This window comes from Varanus komodoensis, unplaced genomic scaffold, assembly GCF_004798865.1.
Source record: "Varanus komodoensis strain SLA01 unplaced genomic scaffold, ASM479886v1 scaffold1, whole genome shotgun sequence".
Classification (NCBI taxonomy): Eukaryota; Metazoa; Chordata; class Lepidosauria; order Squamata; family Varanidae; genus Varanus; species Varanus komodoensis.
The window spans coordinates 71024884-71045976 of NW_025335268.1; the positions used below are offsets into that span (position 1 = coordinate 71024884).

The 21093-nt window shown below is 51.9% G+C and overlaps 1 protein-coding gene across 4 annotated transcripts in view; it reads right to left on the bottom strand.

Annotated features, from left to right (window-relative positions):
* Positions 1–21093, bottom strand: part of PFKFB3 (6-phosphofructo-2-kinase/fructose-2,6-biphosphatase 3) — a 79700-nt gene that overhangs the window by 14590 nt on the left and 44017 nt on the right. For all 4 annotated transcript variants that reach the window (XM_044428453.1, XM_044428462.1, XM_044428436.1 and 1 more), the window contains exons 2-10: positions 10534–10659; positions 9454–9550; positions 8110–8176; positions 6859–6933; positions 6395–6451; positions 4777–4901; positions 3330–3537; positions 2126–2272; positions 1373–1477 (exon numbers count right to left, since the gene is read on the bottom strand). In XM_044428453.1, the coding sequence (XP_044284388.1) occupies positions 1373–1477; positions 2126–2272; positions 3330–3537; positions 4777–4901; positions 6395–6451; positions 6859–6933; positions 8110–8176; positions 9454–9550; positions 10534–10659 (1007 nt within the window). The remainder of the gene's footprint in view (positions 1–1372; positions 1478–2125; positions 2273–3329; positions 3538–4776; positions 4902–6394; positions 6452–6858; positions 6934–8109; positions 8177–9453; positions 9551–10533; positions 10660–21093) is intronic.

Below are 21093 nucleotides of genomic sequence, written 5' to 3' on the forward strand. Positions count from 1 at the left end.
GCTTGGTGCCAAGTGTCTGCCAAGAAAAAAAAACATGCTGCAGACCTTTAAACAAACTTTCTAGGGCTCCATTTTCTGCTTTTGCAGACCAGGGCTGGAGAAGCGGTCCCTTCATTTTTAAGGGAACCACTGCCTCGGGGAAAGGGAGGTGCTCTTTGCGGCAAAATTTCCCTCTCCACCCACCTCTGTTTAAGGAAGGGAATCTTGCCACTTGGAGCCTGGGGCACAAAGGAGGAAAGACTTCACTTTTCCATAAAAGACAATTCTGGGGAAACGTGGCTGAGCCCTTACTTGGATGGCTAAAGAGTGTGAGTGTGTGTACACGCATTCACATGCACTAAAACTGAAGAAAACAGAAATTGAAAGGATCCGGAAATGCTCCTAGAAGATGCAGAACCCAATTGTGGATGGAGAACCAGAGGGAACCCACTTCCCTAATGTACCCGGTTCAGAAAGAGGCAAGTCTCCTCCTTCCCTGAAGGAAATTCACTTTTGTCCTGCCTTACTTTCAAAACAAACCAGCGACATGTTTCACAGGGTTGTTTTTCTCCGAGGTTCACAAGCTCTAGAGGCACAAAAAGGCTTTAAAAGAGGCCTCAGGTGTCTGGCAAATTCACCAGGGCCGAGAGTAAGAACACAGGCAGAGAGGAGAGGCACGACTGCTCAAAGCTGGCTTGAAGCATCTTCTCCCTTTTGTGTCTTTATATTTGGGTTTCTGTTTTGCTTTCTTTACAGCCAACCCTGAAGTAGGACGTTCAGAGCGTCTTACGGCGAGCTGCAAAACGGGAGTGCTTTCCAGTTCGCCGTAATGCCAAACTGCCTGCGGGAGCTTCACCAGCTTCGTTCTGAAGCGCGTCTTGGGGCTACGGCGTTTGAGAAGCTGCTCCGCTCCATCTGTCAGCTCTCCTCTGGGAAGTAATTCCAGTGGGACAGAACGTTGGGTGGAGTAAGAGACAGAAGTGCCTGGTGTGATCCAGGGTGTAGCTGGAGACAGAGACATTCCAGTCCACAGGATCTCCTAAGATGACGCTGGCCCCTGCCTCCCATCCAGGGGCCCAATTCTCCACGTCACGTTCCTGCTAATGCTGATACTCCATCATCTTCCCCTGGTGTCCGAAGGGGCAAAACACACCATCCGAATGCAGCAAGATGCTGCAGGCTGCATCCACGGTTGCTCAGACAGGAGTGGGTGATTCTCTCGTCCCCTGGCCACCCTAGCAGCAGCGGGACCCCCCCCACCCCCAGGGGCAAGCCTTTTGGGGGGACTCGGGCTGCTGCCAGGGAAAGGTGGGGCAGAAAGCCACATTCTACCCACACCCCTCAAGATCTTGGCCCTGCTTTTAAACAAGCCCTTGAGTTCTGCGAGACGCACCTCCCCGGATGGGTACCGGTAATAGTACTTGTCCTGGTCCCGCAAAGCTAACTCTTCCGGGTATTTCTCCTTGATTTCATCGTAAGTCATTTCTTCACACACGCCCTGCAAAAACAGGAGGAAAATGTTCTAGCTGCAGCTAGGGCCCTCAGAACCTCTGCCCTTGATTTAAGGTTTAGGACGAAGCCAGGCAGGCTATAGATGTTTTAAGTGTTGATGCATCTGTAAAGCCCTAGATGGCTTGGGTGCATCCCAAACGATACCCAAACAGTAACTTCCACCTTCAAACCTACCTGGACCGTATGCTCACCTGCTGAGTCCTTCTTCCAGTGCCCCCACCAAATGAGGGCTAAAAGGGCAGGCCTTTTTTGGTGGTGGCTCCGGAGTTGTGAAACTCCCTCCCCAAAGGGCCCTAGCCTTCACCCTCAATTTTGTAGGCTCTTCTGTGTTGCTCGCTTTAAGCTTAACAGTCTGAACTGTTATACTTGTAAACAAGTGACGGCATGTCTATTTTCTATTCTATGCCTGGGCTGTTACTACTCTGGGACTGCAAAGGTAAAGTTCACATAACCGAAAGCTCAGTGGCTGCTCCCCCAGTGTGACTACAGGCCTCTGAGCATGGGCAGTGTGCTCACAAGGACCTTCGGACCCCGCCATGCCTTCCCTCCAGGCCAGCTCCTTGATTGGGGGCAGGCAGTGGGAGGAAAGGGGCAGGCCGGCTTTCCTACCCCGCCATGGATCAGTGACACTCACCGCGTCGATTTCGTTCAACGCCTTCCACTGCTCGTAAGGCAGCTCGAGGGCTTCTGCCGTCTGAATGGTCTTCTTCAGCTGACTCGTCCAGACCTTGAGATCTTTCAGGTTTTGCTCCTGGATGAAACAGTTCAGCGCACTGGCAAACTGAAAAAGCAGGGGAAATCGAGAGAGGAAAGAAAGAGCAAGATCTATTAGCCTGGCCCCTGCTGGGAAAATGAGGCTGTGAGGAGAGGAAAATTATGAGTCGGTGTGGGGCTCAGAGGGTTGGCCTGGAGAACCTGGGAGATCCAGGTTCTAGTCCCCACTCTCAGCTACCCTACCTCACAGGGTTGTTGTCACAAGGATAAAATGGAGTGGGAGAGAACTTCGTGCGCCTCCTTGGGCTCCTCACCAGAGGAATACGGTGGGATACAAATGCAGTGTGACAGCAACTGGGTCAGGTCAGCAGGCAACGCTGCCAAGGTCACCATGGAAACAGGATGCAGCATGTCGGCATCCTCAGGCTGGGCAGCACCCCAGCCAGCCCAAGGACAGAAGCAGGACTGCCTGTGCCACTGAAGGGGATGCGCTGAAGGAAGGGGCCCTTTGCTCGAAGGTTTGGACAGCTTTGGAGAAAAAGGAAAAAAACCCAACACCCGGCTGATCTGCGACACAACCTGGCAGCTTAACAAGAGCTAATAGACCTCACCGGGGGGGGGGGGCCTTCAGGGCACAGCGCTAAGCCAGGAACAACATGTGGGCTGGAGAATTTCGTTGCTTCTAACTCCCTGTCCAAGATGCAGCACAACTCATTTTACAGAGGAGCGAAGCGAAAGGCTCTTTTCCCTCAGATGCAGATGTCTGAATTCCTGAATTGAGCGCTGGCCTATGCTCATCCGTCTTTCTCTGAGGCCTTTAGCCTTTCTTATGGAGACCTCCCCTTGTTCTTTCGACTCCAGTCCGTAATATCACATTCAGAGCAGACACCCATAATGGCTCCTTGGGCATAATTTAGATTGCGAGGGGCAGTCTGGGCAAAGCCAGGTGGTTCTGTCCCAAAACAAAGAGGCAGGGATGGGCATCCGTCTGCACCATTACAACCCGATTCCACGTGTGTCAACGAAGATACCAAAATGCTGGAAGTGGCTGTGCCCAGTTACGCCCATTCGTGGGAAAGGACACGTCTTCCTGCTCTGAGGCACAGAATTTGCCCTGTCCCTACCTTTTTGCCCCTGTTGGACAGTCCAGAGTCCCCTCCAATCTTCCCTTTGAGGTTGGATTCGCTCTCGCCATGCCGGCACAGGTAAATGGTACGGGGCTGCACATGGATGTTCATCAGATAGTACACGATGCGACTCTGGATGTGGTCTTGGACCCGGTTCACAATGTACCTCCGGCCAACGTCGATCACTTGGATCAGTGACAGCTCTCTGGGGAGGAAGAACCCGCACGCATGAGAACCGTTAACGCAAGGCCATCCGCCCAAAAGACACGTGGCGCTCGAGCAACTGTGGAGCCCACATCTACGGTGCACAAAACCCCCAAAGAAGCCCCACCCTGCCTGGAGCTAGCATCTCATCCCATGAGCAGATCAGTTGCCGAAATATTTGGCAGTGCCTAAAACGGGCTTATGCGGAGCGTCAGCGTTCCAACCCAGGTTTCACAGGCGACACAGGCGGGCCTGGGGTTCCAGTCCAGCTCTCTGGGCTTCCAGAGGGTCCAGGCACCATCCTCCCGACCAGCATCTGCTTGGCAGTTTCCTGGCTATTGCGCACTTTCTCCCCTTTTCTAAAAAGCTGGACGGAAAGCCTTGCCAAGGCTTAAGTATTGGCAGCAAGAGCCGGAAAGCTGAAATATGCTAAAATTTCTGCTCCTGCCCCTTTTGCTGGCCTCCGCTTGAACGCAGCCACCAAGAACTTCTCCAAAATGGAGCTTCGCCCTTGGGCCTAATGAAGTTCTGCACCCCGCGGTACAGAGTTAGGTGCTTTGAACCCCACTGAATTGCAGCAAGAGCAGCTCATTTGTGTACCACCTTCTGGTTACAAAACTAGGACTTTTCTATGCCCTTCCCTCTCAGAAGACCTCAATGAAACTCAGAGCAACTTGTTTACCTTTTTATTTGCCCGGTATTTTAATATTTAAATATTTTAACTCGATTTTAACATCATAGCTCAGCTTTGCTTTGTTATGCTTATTGCGCTGTATTTTGTTATAATGATCTATTGTTTGATTATTTATAGTTTGTAAGCCATCCTGGGACGTTTTGTAAAAGACAAGATATAAATATTGTAATTAAATTAAATTAACTACCAAAGCTTCTGTGAGTGGGGAAGAAAACTAGTGCCCACCCCCACCCGCCATCTCGCTCAATCATCTCACCAGCTAGATCACGGAAGCATTTCCAAATTCTGCTTTGCCTGTTCCTACTTTTCAGTGCATCAAATCCCTTAAAACTAAGCGACAGCCTTTGCAAATGAGTCTCGATTTTGCGCATCTCGGTGATTCACACACACAAAGATTTATTTTAAAGCACTTGTAAACTGCTTTGTTTTGGCTCTAACAAAGAGACTCCTGTCCCTGGAAGCCGGTTTAATAGAGCATTTTAAGTAGGCAGAGAATTGATGTCTTTGTTTCCTTCAGAAACAGCGAGGAGTCTGCCAGTTCCTTACCTGTCGTAGTCATCTGGGTCAAGCGGCTGGTAGCTCGCTTGGTAACAGCTGATTCTTTTCATAAAATCTTCCATCGCCTCCGTTGTGTCACAGTCCCTGTAATCCGGGCTGGACAACTTGACTTCCTGGAGCAACAGAAAGAAAGGCACATGTGCGTGGTGGGAATTAAACAACCCGTCACCAAGCAGGACGCTTTTACTGGCGTGCTGGAAAAAGGCATGATTCATGGGCGTCTGGATTCCCACACTGTTTCGCTGCCAGCCGTCAGAGGGTGATGCAGCAATGACAGAGCCCGGCCGGCCCAAGCTGCCCATCAGATGCTGCCAGCCCGATCCGAGCGTGGCAGGCAGCCAGCCTCGAGGGCCGATCTGAACCGGATGGGAGAGTGAGGGAGGGAGGCAGCGGCCCTGCCAAGCTGCTGGCCAAGGCCTACCCAGAAGCGGCGTCCCAGCTCCTTCCAGGCAGGGTGACCTGGGCAGGCCTTGGTCAGCGAGCTTCACGGGTCTCTCCCGGCCATCACAATTCCTCCACAATACCACCGCTGTCTCCGTATTTAAGGTCCCCCATTAACCTCAGGCCTGAGGGCCGAATCCAAGCCTCTGGGAAGGCCGGGCCAGCTTCCCCCACATGACACGCCACTTTGCAGGGTCATATGGCTTTTATGTGGGGTTCCCCCGATTCCGAAGGTTGACACGGCCCAATTTCACTCCACCCCACCCCAGAATGAGGTTCCTGAAATGCAATCACGTTGTCAGCTATATATCACCTGCAAAGCTGGCATGCTGAGTCAGCTTCGCTAAGCTGGAAAGGTGCGGGCTGCAGCCGGACGGGTGACTGCATGTGGAAGCAAAACAGGGGCTGGACTTGATGGATTTAGGGGCCTCTTCCAACGCTACTCCCTTCCCCTCCTCTCCCCTCATTTTCCGAAGCTGCTCAGCACACCTGCATGAAGCCCCCTCAAGCTAAACATGGTTCAACACCTCTGCATGAGGCCCACGGGCAAGTAAAGGTTTTAGCCCTGCGCGGCACTCAACCAGGTCTACTCAAGGCATCACGTAAAGCCAGCTGTGTCCACGTCTAGCACAAATGGCACTATTGATTGATTTATTTAGCAAACTTATATGCCGCCCCATCTGCATAAGCCTCGAGGTGGCTTACAAATAAATAAATATAATTAATACAATAAAATACAGATGGAGACATCCTGGCCAAAGTTGTTAAAATCAATAAATAGAATCAACAATTAAAATGACATTTGAATAAAAAGGTCTTGGCCTGGCGCCGAAAAGCAAGTAACGACGGCGCCAGGCGGACCTCTCTGGGGAGCGCATTCCATAGATGGGGCGCCACTGCAGAGAAGGCCCTCCTCCGGGTGCTCACCCTCCTAACATCCTTCATGGAGGGCTCCCGGAGAAGGGCCTCTGCCACCGATCTCGGGGCGGGAGGGCATATATGGATGCAGGCGCTCCCTTAGGTAACCAGGACCCAAGCTGGTGAGGGCTTTATAGGTGATAACCAACACCTTGAATTGGACTCGGACTTCAATGGGGAGCCTTTTAAAAGGCTCTCTCTCCAGGCAGGACAAGACTGACACAGAGGGCGTACTTTTAATGCTTACCATAATGTTGGTAGCAACAACGCTCGGGTCATTGCAGACGGATTCAATGAAGAACACCTGGGGAGGAGCAGAAAAAGACAGTTATTAAAACAAAGGATGGCCAAGAGAAACATAGACGGTGGTGACATACAGCTAGAATGCCTGTCCCTCTGATTTTCTACTCGGCCGGCATCAGCTCTTTGCGATTTCAGGCAGCAAGTTCTTTCCTAGCTGTGATAAATGAAACCCTCATAGCCCTTCTAATGTCTACAGGCAAAGGATATGGAGACTCAAGTCAATGTCCCAGCCAGACACCACTTCTGTCACCCCACATGCTTTAAAAACGAAAAAACTTGCAAAAATGATTTTTTAAAAGGAAAAATAACAGTATCTATGGCGATTTCTCAGAAACATCAGCTGCTAAGAGCAGCGGGTGTAGCAACAGCCGGGGTAGTCCTTTCTGTTATTACACTTTTTTTACTCACTTTGAATCCATTTTCTCTGGCAAAATGCAGGATCATCGACCTTCTCTCACGCGTCGTGTTGGTAGCATCGAACACCTTTTGGGGGGAGAGGAGGAGAAGATAACAGAGGGCTTCATTTAAAGGGGTTGGGCTGGTCGTTGTGCTGTTGTTCTGGCAGGGAAGGACAGCATCCTTTTGGAGAACTGGGTGGTCGCTGCCCTGGGGAAGGTTCCACCCAAGACCAGAAAGAGCAAGAAGCCGCAGGCACTTTCTGAGAAGCCACCTGGTACTGGCTCTCTTGCACAGAAGTCTAGGCCTTGGAAAAGAAGGCCCCCAAGCTGGCTTCCCATCAAGCCCAAGATACGGCATCGTCTCAGGCAAAAATCTTTCCCGTCATCTGTGCCTGAGCCCTTTAAAAATAAAAACTGCGGGTGGCCGTGGACTGGAGGGGTGACCTTCTACATGCAAGCCACCTTTTCTGCTGCCTAGGCATGGCCTACTAGCACCACCCTCGATCTGGCAGGGACTCCAATTCCCAGAATCCCACAGGCTTTTCCGGTCTGAGCAAGTGGCCCCATGTCTTTGCGGCAGCCTCCCTCCTGCAGCCCACCTGGCACCAAATTAGCCATCGTTTCACCGCCAGGTCAAGACAGCCCTCTCTGCGGAGGTCTTAAAGATCTCCTTGGTGAGCCAGGGGCATGAGAGGAGCAATTCTTCTTTGCTGGGTCTTTTAACCGGATTTTTACTGTATTTTAAGCTATTCTGAATGCATTTGAACATGGTTACTTTGATGATATCTGAAGTGCATTTTATTGTGCTGTTTTATATGTTGCTGTAAAGCCGTCCCGAGACATTCTGTAGGGGACGGGACAGAAAAGCTTTTAATTAATAGATAAATAATAAACCACCTAGATAGCGTCTGTTGTGGGGCAGGATAGAAATGCTATTATTATTAACCACAATAATACATAGTCAGGCTGCAACAATCGAGTAAGGATTAGCAATCGCAGCAGTTAAGAGATTCCAACAAGGACTCTCTTGTTCTGTGAACTGAAGAACACAAACCAAGATCTCGGCACACTAATCAAGAGAAGGTGGAGACTGGCGTGGCACAGGCCAAGCCCACCGGCTGAGCCCACACGCACGGAGGAAGGCCTTCCACTGGGGGCCAGCTGTGGACGCACACGGCCAAAACAGGAAACTGCGTTCAAGCGGCAGAGGCAGCACATCACTACGCTGGGAAGACGACAGCCGGGCAGAAAAGGCACTCACCGCAATCTGGCCACCCTCCTCCAGCAAGTACGCTTTGACGTCTCTCAGGGCGTTAAAGGCACACTGTCTGCAAAAGGGGAAAGTGCATTAAGGGCTTAGCAGGAACTCAAAGGCAATGTACTCCCCCAACCCCCTTAAGAGGATCCTCTACCAATTCCCTCCAGCTCCCTGGATTCCACCACCAAGATGGCATCTAGACCCTGGTGAGCCACCACAGGCCCTGCCTCAAGCTGCTAGCAAAGCAAATATCTCAAGGTGGCAAAAAGGAGTCAAACCTCTGAATTGTGACTGACTTAACACAGCCGGTTGCTCCCTGAGAGTCCGCCAGAATTGCTAAGCAAGTGAGACAGCCGGCACTTCGATTCCACAGGGGAATTTCTCTGCTAATTTATCTAGCGCCATGAGGACTAGCATCACGCTTTGTTGGTATGGAAGCTCAAGTCTAAGGCAATTGTGTTCTGAGCTGTGCCACTGGTGAGATCATTCCTACATCACCTAAGAAATTAATACATTTAGCTAACTGAACTGAAAGGCCACAGGTTTTACAGCAAATACCTTTCCCTTATCAGCAAAATATGCCCTGAGACACTTCTGGACTACACAGAGACAGTCAGCAAGGTAGGGAAGGCCACTGTGTCCTGTTCAGAAGGACAATGTGTCCATGCACCCAAGGCCATTTCCAGGCTGTCCGAAACTCCCAGCTTTGCCAGATCCAAACAGGCCTCCCTTGCTGTGCCCCAGAGACACATCTTGCTCGCACTGACTCTTACCCCGAGCCTGGCAGGGTGGCCAGAGGTAAATACCGAGTCCATTTTCAGCTTGCAAACACAACGCATTCCAGAACTCGAGAGGAAGAACTGCTGAAGGATCACGTTGGGCATTTCTGCTGCTCCCTGACCCCCGACTGGCAGCTCTCCAGTTGAACACTGACATCCCAGGAGGAAGCCCTGGGCCACCGAGGGAAACCAACCACTGAAACATGTTGGGTTCACACTGTTGGACAGATGCTGCCAATACCTCTCCACAAAGGCTGTTTTTCCCTCCCCAAGTGCAACCGTGCTGGAGAGCTCTAGCGCCATTTTACCCTTACTCTTCACACGCTGGCTAGCCAGAGCTCCTTGGCCTCACCCGAGCTCCACCTTGCCGGGGCGAAGGCATCCCGGGGCGAGGGAGCACCTACACACACAAAAGCCAACCCTGCAGGATCATCCTCTCGCACTGCTCTCCTGTTTCCCCCACAATCTGGGGCAAAGAGTAGGATTCCTCAAGAGAAGGTCCCGGCCAGCACAGGTGAGAACTGTCAGCCCGCCACATGAAGGCATTCTGGAGCGCAGTTCTGCTTACCTTCGGACTTTCATCGCCTCCTCGTTATCAGGGCGAAAGAAGTTGTAGGAGCTGTAATGCCTCACAGCCTCGCGGCGATACTCTCCGACGTTGAAGACTGCAAGGCAAGGAGGGAGGGTCTGTCGGCCTCGCACGTCAGGTCAACAAATAAAACCCGACGGCCCTTTTTCCCAGGCAAAACCAGGCTGCTTGCCCTCTGGCAAAGGGGGGTTTGGCTACCTTTGGGGCTGAGCTGGGGCTGCCTCTGTGGCAGACACCTGCCAAGGTTTTCCTGTTGCGCTCGTCTCCCTCCAGCCGCTGACGGGGCAACGAGGGACATGTGAAGGACGGGAAGGGGAATCAGTTCATGGGCTGCTACGTTCTTTTCAGTGCTGAACCAGCACCAGATGGGGACTATGTAAAACTCCGATCAGCTTCGGCCAGTCTGGGATGAGGGGAGTCAGGGATGATGGGAGTCACAGTCCAATGCAACTGGACGGCACCAGGTGGCCCACCTGGGTGGACATCAACCCATAGGGGACCCACAGTGGCTCTTCTCAGCCTGACAGTCATTAACTGGGGGTAGCAGGACTCAACTGGGGTTTTTCTAGACCACGTGTGTGCTGAAGGTTGAGCTAGATACCCTTATAGATGAACCTGCCTTGAAGCTAAACAATTCCTCTGCTGAACTAAGAACAGTCTTACCTAACCAGTCGCCTCCCTTACACTTGGAATCCTTTTGACTGGGCAGGATTTGAATCTGGGACCTCAAGTCTCTTCTATGTACATCTTAGAAACACACTTTCACACATACAGAAGATGCAGGCAATTTCCCAACAACAGAATGTCTGGAAGATGTAACCCAACTCTAGAAGCCCAATAGACACTAAACTATGGATTTGCTAGGAAGCAGCTCCGTTGACTCGCTTTCAGGGAAGTATTCCTGGGGAAAACCATTTAAGGAGGATTTGTCATCCACGCAACAGCTCTTGAGTTTGACCAAACGAGTGTCCAGCCCAACAAGGCTGCCCTTTCAGCAAGTAAGGTGAGGGGTTCTGGAAATGCAAACTGTGCCGTTTTAAAGGGCGACATGAGCCTTACCTTTCGTGGGGACGCCAATCCAATTGAGGTAGCGGGTCAGTTTCTTGGAGATGTAGGTTTTCCCCCGAGCTGGCAGGCCAACCATGACAATCACCGTAGGGGAATTGGTCAGCTGCGGACCACATGCTGCAGGGGAGGGGAGAGAGAAGAAAGGGGGCTGCTCAAACGGTGTCCGTTCCTTTCTCCGGCTTTCGTGCTGCGCTGCACAAACCAGGCTATGGGAATAACCGGAGGAAGAACAAAGAACAATCGGGCCAGTGGGCTGTCCAGTTCGCAGGGTGGCAAGCCAGCTGCCCACAGGCTCCTTCCAGCAGGATGGGTGCAAGTGTCCCCCAGGCCGAAGTGCTCAGCACCCCGTGCAGGCATGCCACCTCCGAGAATGGAAGCAGCCCTTAGCCAGCAAGGCCAGTAGCCACAGAGAGCCGCCGCCTGCTCCTCCTCCAGTCACTAAAAGCTTGATCTGTAAACTAGGAAGTAAACTAAAACACGCAGCAAAGCAATGTAGTGGCCTCGGTCCCCAGTGCTCAATCCACGGCGCGATAACCATTGCCTACTTTACAGGGTGACTGTACAAACGGATAATACAAGATAATATGTACAAGGTAATAGGCTCCAGGTGCTTGCCGTATTACAGAGCATCGTACTAGTGCAAACATTATTACACACTAGTCCTTCAAAAGACCTTAAGTGTGGATGTCCGCGGTGCTTGCATCAGCCTTTCCACCTCTGGGTCAAGATGGTACTAGTCCTGGACAATGAAAGCCTCGAGTCTGCAAAACCAGGTGACTCATCTTTACAACAGGGCATGTGCCAGAAACACTGAGTCAGCTTCAGAGGGGCAGGATAAGACAGTCGGCAAGAGCTTCTGCTAGCCCCAGCACCGCCGACGCACCATGGTGTGTTGATGAAGCCTTCTTGGTATATGACATGCCCGTGGGATTTTTACTCCCGCCACCCTCTCCAGTACCTGATGAAACTCTGGCATCCCAAAAATCTCTGCAAGTTGCTAGTCCTTATGGGTTGCAAAACTGTACAAGCTTGAAAATGCATTTGAAAAGCAGCCCGGAGAAACAGCCTCTTCTATACGGGGATTCTTTTTTCCGCCTGCTCCCAGGTCACAACCTTCTGGTGCTCACAAATGCAACACACATTCGCCCTTCCCTCCTCCACCGCAACGCTCCCTCACCTGGGAGGGGAGATTTGTGTAACTCCCTGGAATGGTCGCGCCCAGTGCACAGTGGAGCGACGCATTTGGAAGTGAGCGTGACGACCGAGGGAGCCGCCGAGCCGTTTGCGCTGCTCTGGGAGGCAGAAAGTTCGAGGAGGAATGAGGATGCTGGCAGGCGGCCTTCCTGGGTGGCACACGGCGTGCCCAGGGGGCTTGGAGAGTGGATCGCTGCCAGGCCCGGGAAACATCGCGGCCTGCCTGTCCTGCATTCCAAGCACCTTCCGTAAGAGGTTTGGATCGGGAACAAGGCGTGCGAGATTCCCAAGGAAAAATGTGGCTGCTGCACACAAGGAGGCGCATGCGTCTGCGCATGCCTGCGAAGCTCCAGCACATCAGGGAGCGGAACGCAGCAACCCCGCAGCACTGCCGAGAGGCTAAGCGCCTCGTGGCTGGATGCACGGGATGACATGCCCGGCACTTAGCAGCGGGCGTCTCTGCTGGCAGGCAGCTAACCTGCGATTGAGGAGTCGCCAGATTTATTACTGTGCAAGAGAGAGGCAGGCTGGTACAGTGGTGGGAGGGGAGCTTGAGCCAGGACTAGGGAGAGCTCTGCTTCAAGTCTCTGCCCAACCAAGCTGCTTGCCAGCCAGGCGGAGGCCAGAACATGAGCAATAAGCCTGGCCTACCTTGCAAGGGTGTTGGCAAGAACATAACGGGGTTGAGGCATGGAAGGAGATTGTATGAGTGAGGCGATATTCTGTAACACAGAGACACTTTTTAAGGGAAAAGAACCATTTGAGGGAAAAGAACCATTTGACCTGCTTGATATTACTGGAAAACCCTATGCATTTCTACAAAGGGAACTTAATTCCAGGGAAGCACAGAGAGGATTGTTGCCCAGGTAAATGTGCATGGATTTTTTTCATGTGCTTTCATTAGCTTCTGGAAGTGAGGCAGGAATGGGGAGGAGTTATATGGAGCACTGAATATCTATCACCAACCTAGAAGCTTCACTGAGTGCTCTGGATACTATTTCTACTTCAGTCCTGCAGCCCTACATACTTTCAAACATCTTTGCCACCTCAAGGACTAGAAACTTGCTTTGTAAAGCTGGAATTCTGCACCCATGCTTGAGCAGTGAGATGCCCATGCTTGAGCAGTGAGACCACAGAGTTCATACACTCACTATCTGTGTAGTTGTGACCTCACTGTGCAGAATTGGTCCTGGGCGCAGAATTCAACGGACAGCAGGGAGCAGAAATTAGAAAACCGTCTCTCCAGGTCTGCAGAGCTCACAGTACGAGTCGGCCTCTGGCTTTTTTCCTTTTTTCAAACCGATGTGCAATAAATTGTTCCATAATGCTGCAGTGAGCTTGCTGAATTAGAAGGCCGGGATGCAGGCAGCTTCAAGTTACGGTTATTGTTTTAATAAAGACCTGAATCACTGCAGGCTGGATTCATCGTTTTGCCCTCTCGCTTAGCATCCTTGGACGAAGCGAGTCACACAGCCAAGTCATGCGCGCTCCGAAGACTGAGGGTGGCGTTGTTTCGAGGGAAAGGTGACCTATTTTTACCAATGCTTGGAAGCCCCACTGGAAGGAAGTCTCCTGAAATGAATGGAAAGTGTTCAAGTGTGCTTCCCATGTGCATCACGATGAGGCTTCGAGCACGCAGAGAAAAATACATCCCGGCAAGCTGGATGGGCAAGCGCAGACGGGACATCCTGGCTGGTTGGGGTTTTCAGGGGAAATGCCCTCCTAGGCTGAAGGTTTGCATAAGTGTCAGACATCAGTCACCCCTCCAGAAGTCAAATCAGGTTTCAGTGCAGTGACTCCCGAGGGGCTGGTATGCAGGCTTGCTTCCTTCCCCTTTTTGAGGAGGTTCAAAACAATACACATTAACCCAAAGCACAAACCACAGACCAGCCCCCCTTATCAGGCAATCTTTTTCCCGGACACTTTGGTGCTTAAGTGCAGAGGAGTGCTCCAAAGAGCTCTCTGCGGTGTCCGCCCCCTTTAATCTTTGCTCCAACACCCTCTTCATCGCAGGCACCGACGACAAGCTGGGAGAGGGGCAGATTTAATTAAATGCATCCCTCTCCTTGAAGGTTCATATATACAGACTTCTGGCCAACGGCACGTGGTGCTAAAACGTATTAGTGGAAATGTACCTCCCAAAGGAGTCGGTTTCTGCTTTGAATGCTTTATTCTTGTGCAGTTCCAGGTTCTGAATTCCAGGCAGATTCTGATTGATGGAGAGATGCAGTAAGATTTCCTCTAAATGCCCGCAGGGCGGATCCAGATTTGTTTTTCTATCAAGGCGTTTCAAAATTATTCATGATTTTGAAACTGTCTGTGGTTGCAAAAGTCACCCTATTCGCCAGTCATGGGGAGTCGGGAAAGAGGGTGAATGGACATGAGCAGTGCTGCAGTGGGGCTTTTTGGGAGGGTGGGGTGAGGAGTGGAGAATTTAAAATAAAATAAGAGAACTCGGGGACACGGCAAGGTGCCTTGATGTCGCTTCTTTTCCGAAGGTTGCAGAAATGCTTCTGTGGTCCAGTGATACGTAGGGAAAGGGGCTTCTTAACCCCAGCCAAGATTCTTCCAAAATGCCACCCTCAAAATATGTGGGGCTACATCACCCGTCAGTCCAGGCATGCTGGCTGCAGGAAGATGGGAGCTGCATGCCAACACACCTGAAGGATGTCAGGATGGGGAAGGCGGCTCTAGAGAAATAACAGCCCTGCCAGCTAAAGCCAGAAACCCCCCCCCCCCCCCCCCGGGAAAACCCTGCTGCCTGAGATGTGGCGAGCAGAGCACAACTAGCCCAGAACCTACTTAAGGCAGAACATCTGGATTCTGTGCAGAAAACCAGCAACAGGTATATATACATTCGTTGCATATTGAACGAAGCATCTGAAGGGCCCTGGATCCTGTCCCAGATACACAGACTTCCTGGGCAACTCTGCCACGTGTCCAGCAACAGCCCAACAGAATCCAGAGAAAAGCCATTCCCTGGAATGCCTCAAGCCTCTTCCATAGGGCAGACAAGTCATGAAATGCCCTAGAGGGCAAATACTTTAACTATGATTTACCAAGGCAAGCCAACTTCAAATCATGATTTATGAAGTTGACTTGTTTTAATAAATCATAGTTAAGATTAACATAGTTTAGGGTTTGGACATTATGGTAAACTGTGATTAACTGACAACAGAAACAAATGTTTCCCTTTCTTCCTCTACACTATCTCCTCCTCTGTCAGAAGAATGATGCTGGGAACACATGAGCCCCGAACTTACATGCTAAAAAATAGTTTAACATTACTGATGTGTACAGGCTGTTTTTTACCTGCCTGGATTTCTTCTAAAACTTGCAAATATTTTACAAATCTTCACAAGTACTAACCAGACATGCAACTCAGAAGCTGGGATTTGGATTACAAAATAAATCAATTGCTATGTTCTCTTTACTACGCAATTGGCACAGCATGCTATAAATGTCTTCTTCACACTTTCCTGCAAGAAAGCCCTGTGAAAATAAGCAAGCACATGTTTCGAGAAGATAAGATTAACTGAGACAAGGTGGTATAGAAATACGGACGCCGGAGTGGCATTCAAGCGATCTAGTTTCTAGTCCCCACTTGGCTATAAAGTTCACTCTCACTGACTCTCAACCCAACCTACCTCGCAGGGTTGCTGTGAGGATAAAATGGAAAAGAGCGGGCTCATGCATCCAGTCTTAGATCTTTGTAAGAAGGAAAAGGGAACTGGGTCTCTTCAGCCTGGAGGAGACTCAGAGGGGATCTGTTGGCGGCATACAGGTGTGTGAGGGGGTGTCACATGGAGGTGGGTAGGGACCTGTTCTCCCCTGCAGAGGAAGGCAGGATGCGCTCCAACGGAGCAAAGCTCAGGGAGCCAAGGTTCCATTTGGATGCCAGGAAGCACTTCCTGACAGTCAGGACCCCGAGGGTGTGGAATGGGCTTCCACAGGAGGTGGATGAGGCCCCATCGGTGCAGGTGTTCAAGGATAGGCTGGACGTCCACATGGTGGGCATGTCGTGAGCGGAGCCGGCTGGTGCCGGGGGTCAGACTAGATAGCCCGGGAGACCCCTTCTGACTTGCTCTGTTTCTATGTTTCTAAAAGGGCCGGGGGGGGGGGGAGCAAGTAGGTGCCTGTGGTTAGTGCTGGGCTCGGGAGACCCGGGTTCTCATCTCCACTTGGCTACGAAGCCCATTTTGGGCCAGCCACTAATCCTCAGCCTAACCCACCCTACAGGTCTGTTGGGACCATAAAAGAGAGAGAAGTAGGAAAGTCACCGTGAGTTCCTTATAGGAAAAAGGCACATATAACATAACATGGGATAGAAATGTAAAATATTCATAATCATCCATATGTACATCAGTGCCAAGGAGACTGGTTCCCCTTCACACTGCACCTGGTTACACAAGCAAGGTTAAAATCCAGTTTTTTCTAATTACGAAATCCACAAAGCAGCCCTGTTGGGATTCTCTAACGTGACACTGGCTGCAGCACCACCAGGAATCATTCCTGAAAACTGTTTCTTTTAGGATGAACTGTCACCCTTTTTTTAAACCTAGGTCTCCTGCTATGGGGACACACCGTCGCGCAGAATAGCAGCCCCGCCAGACAAAGCATCCCCGTAGCGTGCAAGTGTGTGTGTAGGTATTCCACACCAGCTGATGCTTCTCTGGCACGCTGGCTCCCTCCGCCCCTTCCACTCTCCTCCCAGTCACACACACGGCTCTCGGCACCAACAGGGCTTTGGATGTCTTTACGTGCAAGACGTGCTGTTTGACCGAAAATGAATGACTGCCCGACTGAGGCTTCATTCCACCCCGTCACCAGGAGGAGGAGCCCCGGCTTTAGGTAGCCTCCCCCCCCCCACCCCACACACAAAGCCTTCAAAGGGATTCAGGACCAGGAGACTCCACGACGCTCTTAAAGGAGATGCTTTCCTTCTCCCCGTGCGATTTTCATTTTAGTTGCATCAAATAAAACTGCCAGCAGATGCCCGAATGCATCCAGCTCTCCTTTATTTCAAGCTTGCTTGCCTGCCTGCCTCCCCACCCCGCTTTGGAACCAGGGACTTCTTTCGGAATTCCTTTGTTTGCAAAGTGGTACCCAGCTGAGGAAAATCAACACAGAGTATGCTAACCGATTTGGAAGCATTCACACAAAGTGAAGCGCAAGGGAAATCCCGGAAGAACCCCACGGCATCCTTACATATGACAGAATGTACGATCCACAAAAGTTTATGCCGTGAGAAGTCCCTTAAGCCTTTACGGTGCCATAAGATCCTTGTTTTCGCTGCAACCTACCGATGTGGCTACCCCGAAAACTGTTACAAGGAAAATCCAGATACACAAGAGACGCTTGTCCAAAGAAAGCTCTGCCTTAGAATGATGCCAAAGTGAAGGAGGGCTTGGTGGAACCCAAAAGGGCACTGCAGCGACAGAAGTGCCCCGGGCAAGCCATTTCTAATGCTGGAGTCAAGGAATTAGAACAGAACCAAAACTGGAAAAAAATATAGCCTAGTAAACACAGTGGCTCTGAAGTTATAAGCAGGGTATCGGGGCCTTAAAAAAAACTAAGTTATCTTTGCTCGGAACAGGCTGATGAAAAATGCTTTGACTTTTTGATTGTTGGTTGGTTTTCAGTGATGCAGAAAAGGGGATCTATCATCTGTACCCATTCTATGCTTTCTTCTTCTACCGTAAAAATTCTCACAGACATGTTCCTCAAACTATAGAAACAGGAGTATTATCCACGTTGACAATTATACTGGTTTTGAAAGGTTACCACTGAAGAACACAATTAAACCTAACTACCCTCACCAGATGGGAATACCTAGAGGATACACTAGGACCTACCTCTGCAACTCTCCAATGCAGTAGGAAACTTTACATGCCTCAGACCAAGGTTCAGTGCATCTGGCTTTCCTCCAAAAGGATTCCAGATTTCTTTAAAGAAATTGCTTGGTCAAATGGCATTCCTATAAAGACCCAGGTGCTTCCAGGAAGGTGTCACCCTTCCCCATTCTGGCACTCCCCAGATGTGCTGAACTACAAAACCTATTACCCCCAGCCAGCAAGCCTTTGAATATGTCAGCTGGGGGCGATGCAAGCTGGAGTCTCAGCTACCAGGCTGAGTGAGGCAGCTGTAAAGGTTTCTGGCCAAAATTTTGTTGAGACTACTCCAAAGGCCTTAAAAATGAAACTCTGCAGAAAGTGTCCGGGGATCTGGCCAGAGCTGTCAGGCTTGGAAGTGCCACAGACCGCTAGCCACGAAGCTGCGCCACTCACACAGGGATGGGCAGCTCAGCCCCGGCCAATGGGGGATGCGGTCCAACATATCCAGTGTTATAAAGGAACCACTTTGGAAAGGCAGTCTGGTCCACAGGCCGGCCACTGGTCCCCAGGAGAATGCCCAGTGAAGACAACCCGCAGTGCACCATGCCGCATTCCCAAGATCCTTGGGTTGCAGGATGCGAGCATCCCTTTGACAGCACCGGCAAGAGAAGCAGAAGCAGCCCTGTGCCCCTTCCACCACCCGGCCCGTGTCTGAAGCCAGGAGCAGTGGCTCAGGGGTGCAGCGCTGGACTGGGACTCTGGGCCCCCCAGTGGCAATCCCAAGAGACCCCCCACCACCAACAATGCTAGCAGACAGACACCCTGCAGAAGAGCTAACACATTCCTGTGATGCCACCAAGCAGATACATGCATAATCATTAACCACCACAGCAAAGTCCCTTCTCCCCCCCCTTACATCCATCTCAGCATGTCTGGGCCACACTGGGGTGAAATCCAGCAGGATTTCCCTGGCAGCATCATTTCACAAAACCCTTTATCAAGATTAAAAAAGAGCAATAAAGGAATGGAGAACAGGTCCAACTTCTCCTTCCTCTTCAATTTCATACATGATTGCTTTGAAGATGCAGAGTGTGTTTACAAGGGGATGCGCCGAACCAACTTGCAACCCCTATCATTCCCAGACAGCACTGTCTCTGCTGGCTGGGAATCATGGGGGCTGTAGTCCAGAATGGCTGGAGGGTGCTAGGCGTCCTCCCACCCATCCAAATCAGACACATGGGCCAGCCGGCAACACTGAAGAGCTGATCGCATGACACAGGGATGGAAAGTGACAGAGAGCATGAATGAAGTGGCGGAGGCGAATTCCCACACTTTAGTGTGGCGTTTCCATATTCCTTCTGGGGCAGCAGCATGAAGGGCATCCATGATTCCATGGTGGCTTTTAAAGCCACTGAAGTGGGAAGGATGGGATGCCTGGGACCTCTGTGTGAAGTCAACCTGTTTGGCCACTGTGACTAAAAAAAGAAAAGAAAAAAGAGGACGCTAGCAGGTCTAAAGGACCCCTCCCTCCCGAGGGAAGTGCTTTTATTGGATTAGAAGAAGCATGTTCTTGGGTAATATATTTGGAACGTCAAAACCAGGAAGCCGATGCCAGATATGGTCACATTCAGTCAAGGGAGTGACCCTGACAGTAGACAGGCCAGCGTTTGTTGTGCAACTGGCCGCCTTTCCAAGTGGCTGGTCTCACTTGCTCGAGTCATGCAGCAGGCATCTTCCTGCAAAGCACCCACACACAGCTTGCAGCAGGCCATACGGTCTTGCCTTGCAGAACCGGATCAAAGAAAGTGAGTGCACGTATACAGTGTGCATGTCTTCTTTATAAGAGGGGGGTCAGACTAGATGACCTCTTTGCACTTCCTAAAGGATTATTACAGAGTGAGCTAGTTGCCAGCATATGGGATGAGAGACAAGGAGCAGAATGCTGTTTAAAAAAGCACACCCGTTCCCTATTATGTGCACACTATTTTTCAGAAGGTACCACATTTCTGAAATACCTCTTTTGTTAAGAACTCTTCAAGGACAAGGAGAGAGCACTTAACTTTGAAAATGACAGACGCCACGGCATCCTAGCAACCACATCCCCTCACACCCAGCTGTTTGCAAGGGGAAGCTGACTCTGCACATGCTCCAACAGATCCCTGTCATTAGAGCTTGATCATGGTTTTGCACAAGACAGCCGCCTAACTGAGATTAGGGCCACACACTCCGGCCTTTTCGGCTTCACCTCTCAAAACCTCCTTCTTATCCTCCTGCGGCAGGGCAGCTGCCCGGGGCACCACCAGCCTTGCTTCCATGTTTTCCAGACCAGCCAGACACAAAGACATCGTGCTGCTTTCCTGCCGCACATCACTGTTTCAGTCCCACTGGAAGCACGGCATCCAGCTCATCCCGCTGGGCCAGGAATGCTCTTGCAGGCACAGGGGCCAATCCAGCCCAAAGGGAGCAACTCGGCTAATGCAGTGCTCCGAGATGCTGGTTAGCAGGATGGGCAAACAGCCCACCCAGTCGGGCCCTGTCTGGGAAAGAACCTCCTCAGGGTTTCCCCAAGGCCTTGACCAACCACAGGACCCGAGATCCCATCCGCTGTGGATGGGCCACCGGCAAGCAAGCATTTCCCCCACTCCTGAGCTATGGCTAACTGAGAAAACAGGGCAGGAGATGTATCTGCTGTACACATCACATTTCCATGTTCTCCAACTGGGTGTGCATGGCAGGAAAGGGGTACGGGAAAGGGAGCGGGGCAGCCTCAGGCCTCCACTCCCCCACCACACAGCCCAGTCGGTTCTTCCCCCTTATATAACTGGGGACCAGTTGCCTAGAATGGCTCTTCTTTAGGGCGCCGGCGGGAGAGGGGCAAAAAAGTGGCCGCAGAACCCCCAAGGTGATCCCCCAAGCGGGATCCGAGATTCTGGGCTCGATCCTGAGCGCAGAACCTGGGCTAAAGGAGCCGGTGGAAGAACCCCCCCACCCCGGAAAATCTCTGCAGCACCCTCTTTATCTGTGCGCCTGCAGCTCTGAAGAAGCAACGCCGTGCTGCGCCAGACAAAAAGCAGGCGGACTGCTGGCCGCATCCGAGGGGGCAGGCGGTGGGACGGGAAGGGCGCCCCCCCACACGCACACCGCTAACGGCACGGGGGGGCAGCGCAGCTTCTCTCCGGCGGGCGGCGGCTCTTCGCACGGGTGGGCTCTGCCCCTCCGCCGCCGGGAGCGTGCCTCGCCGCACAGCCGCAGCCCCAGACGGGGCGGGAGAAGGCCGAGCGGCGGCGGCGGAGGCGTGGCGCGCGGCCGGGCGAGCGAGCGAGCGCGGCGGGAGCATCTCAGGTCACCCACATGGCGGGCCGGCTCTTCTGCCGCCGCCGCAGCAACGGCGCAGCGCGACGGCGGGGACGCTCGCCGGCCCGGAGGCGGACGACGCGCCGGGGAGCCCCGCGCGACGCGGGCGCCGTCGCCGCGCGGGGCCTTTCCGCTCCCGCGGCGGCGGCGCGGCCGAGCACGTGCGGGG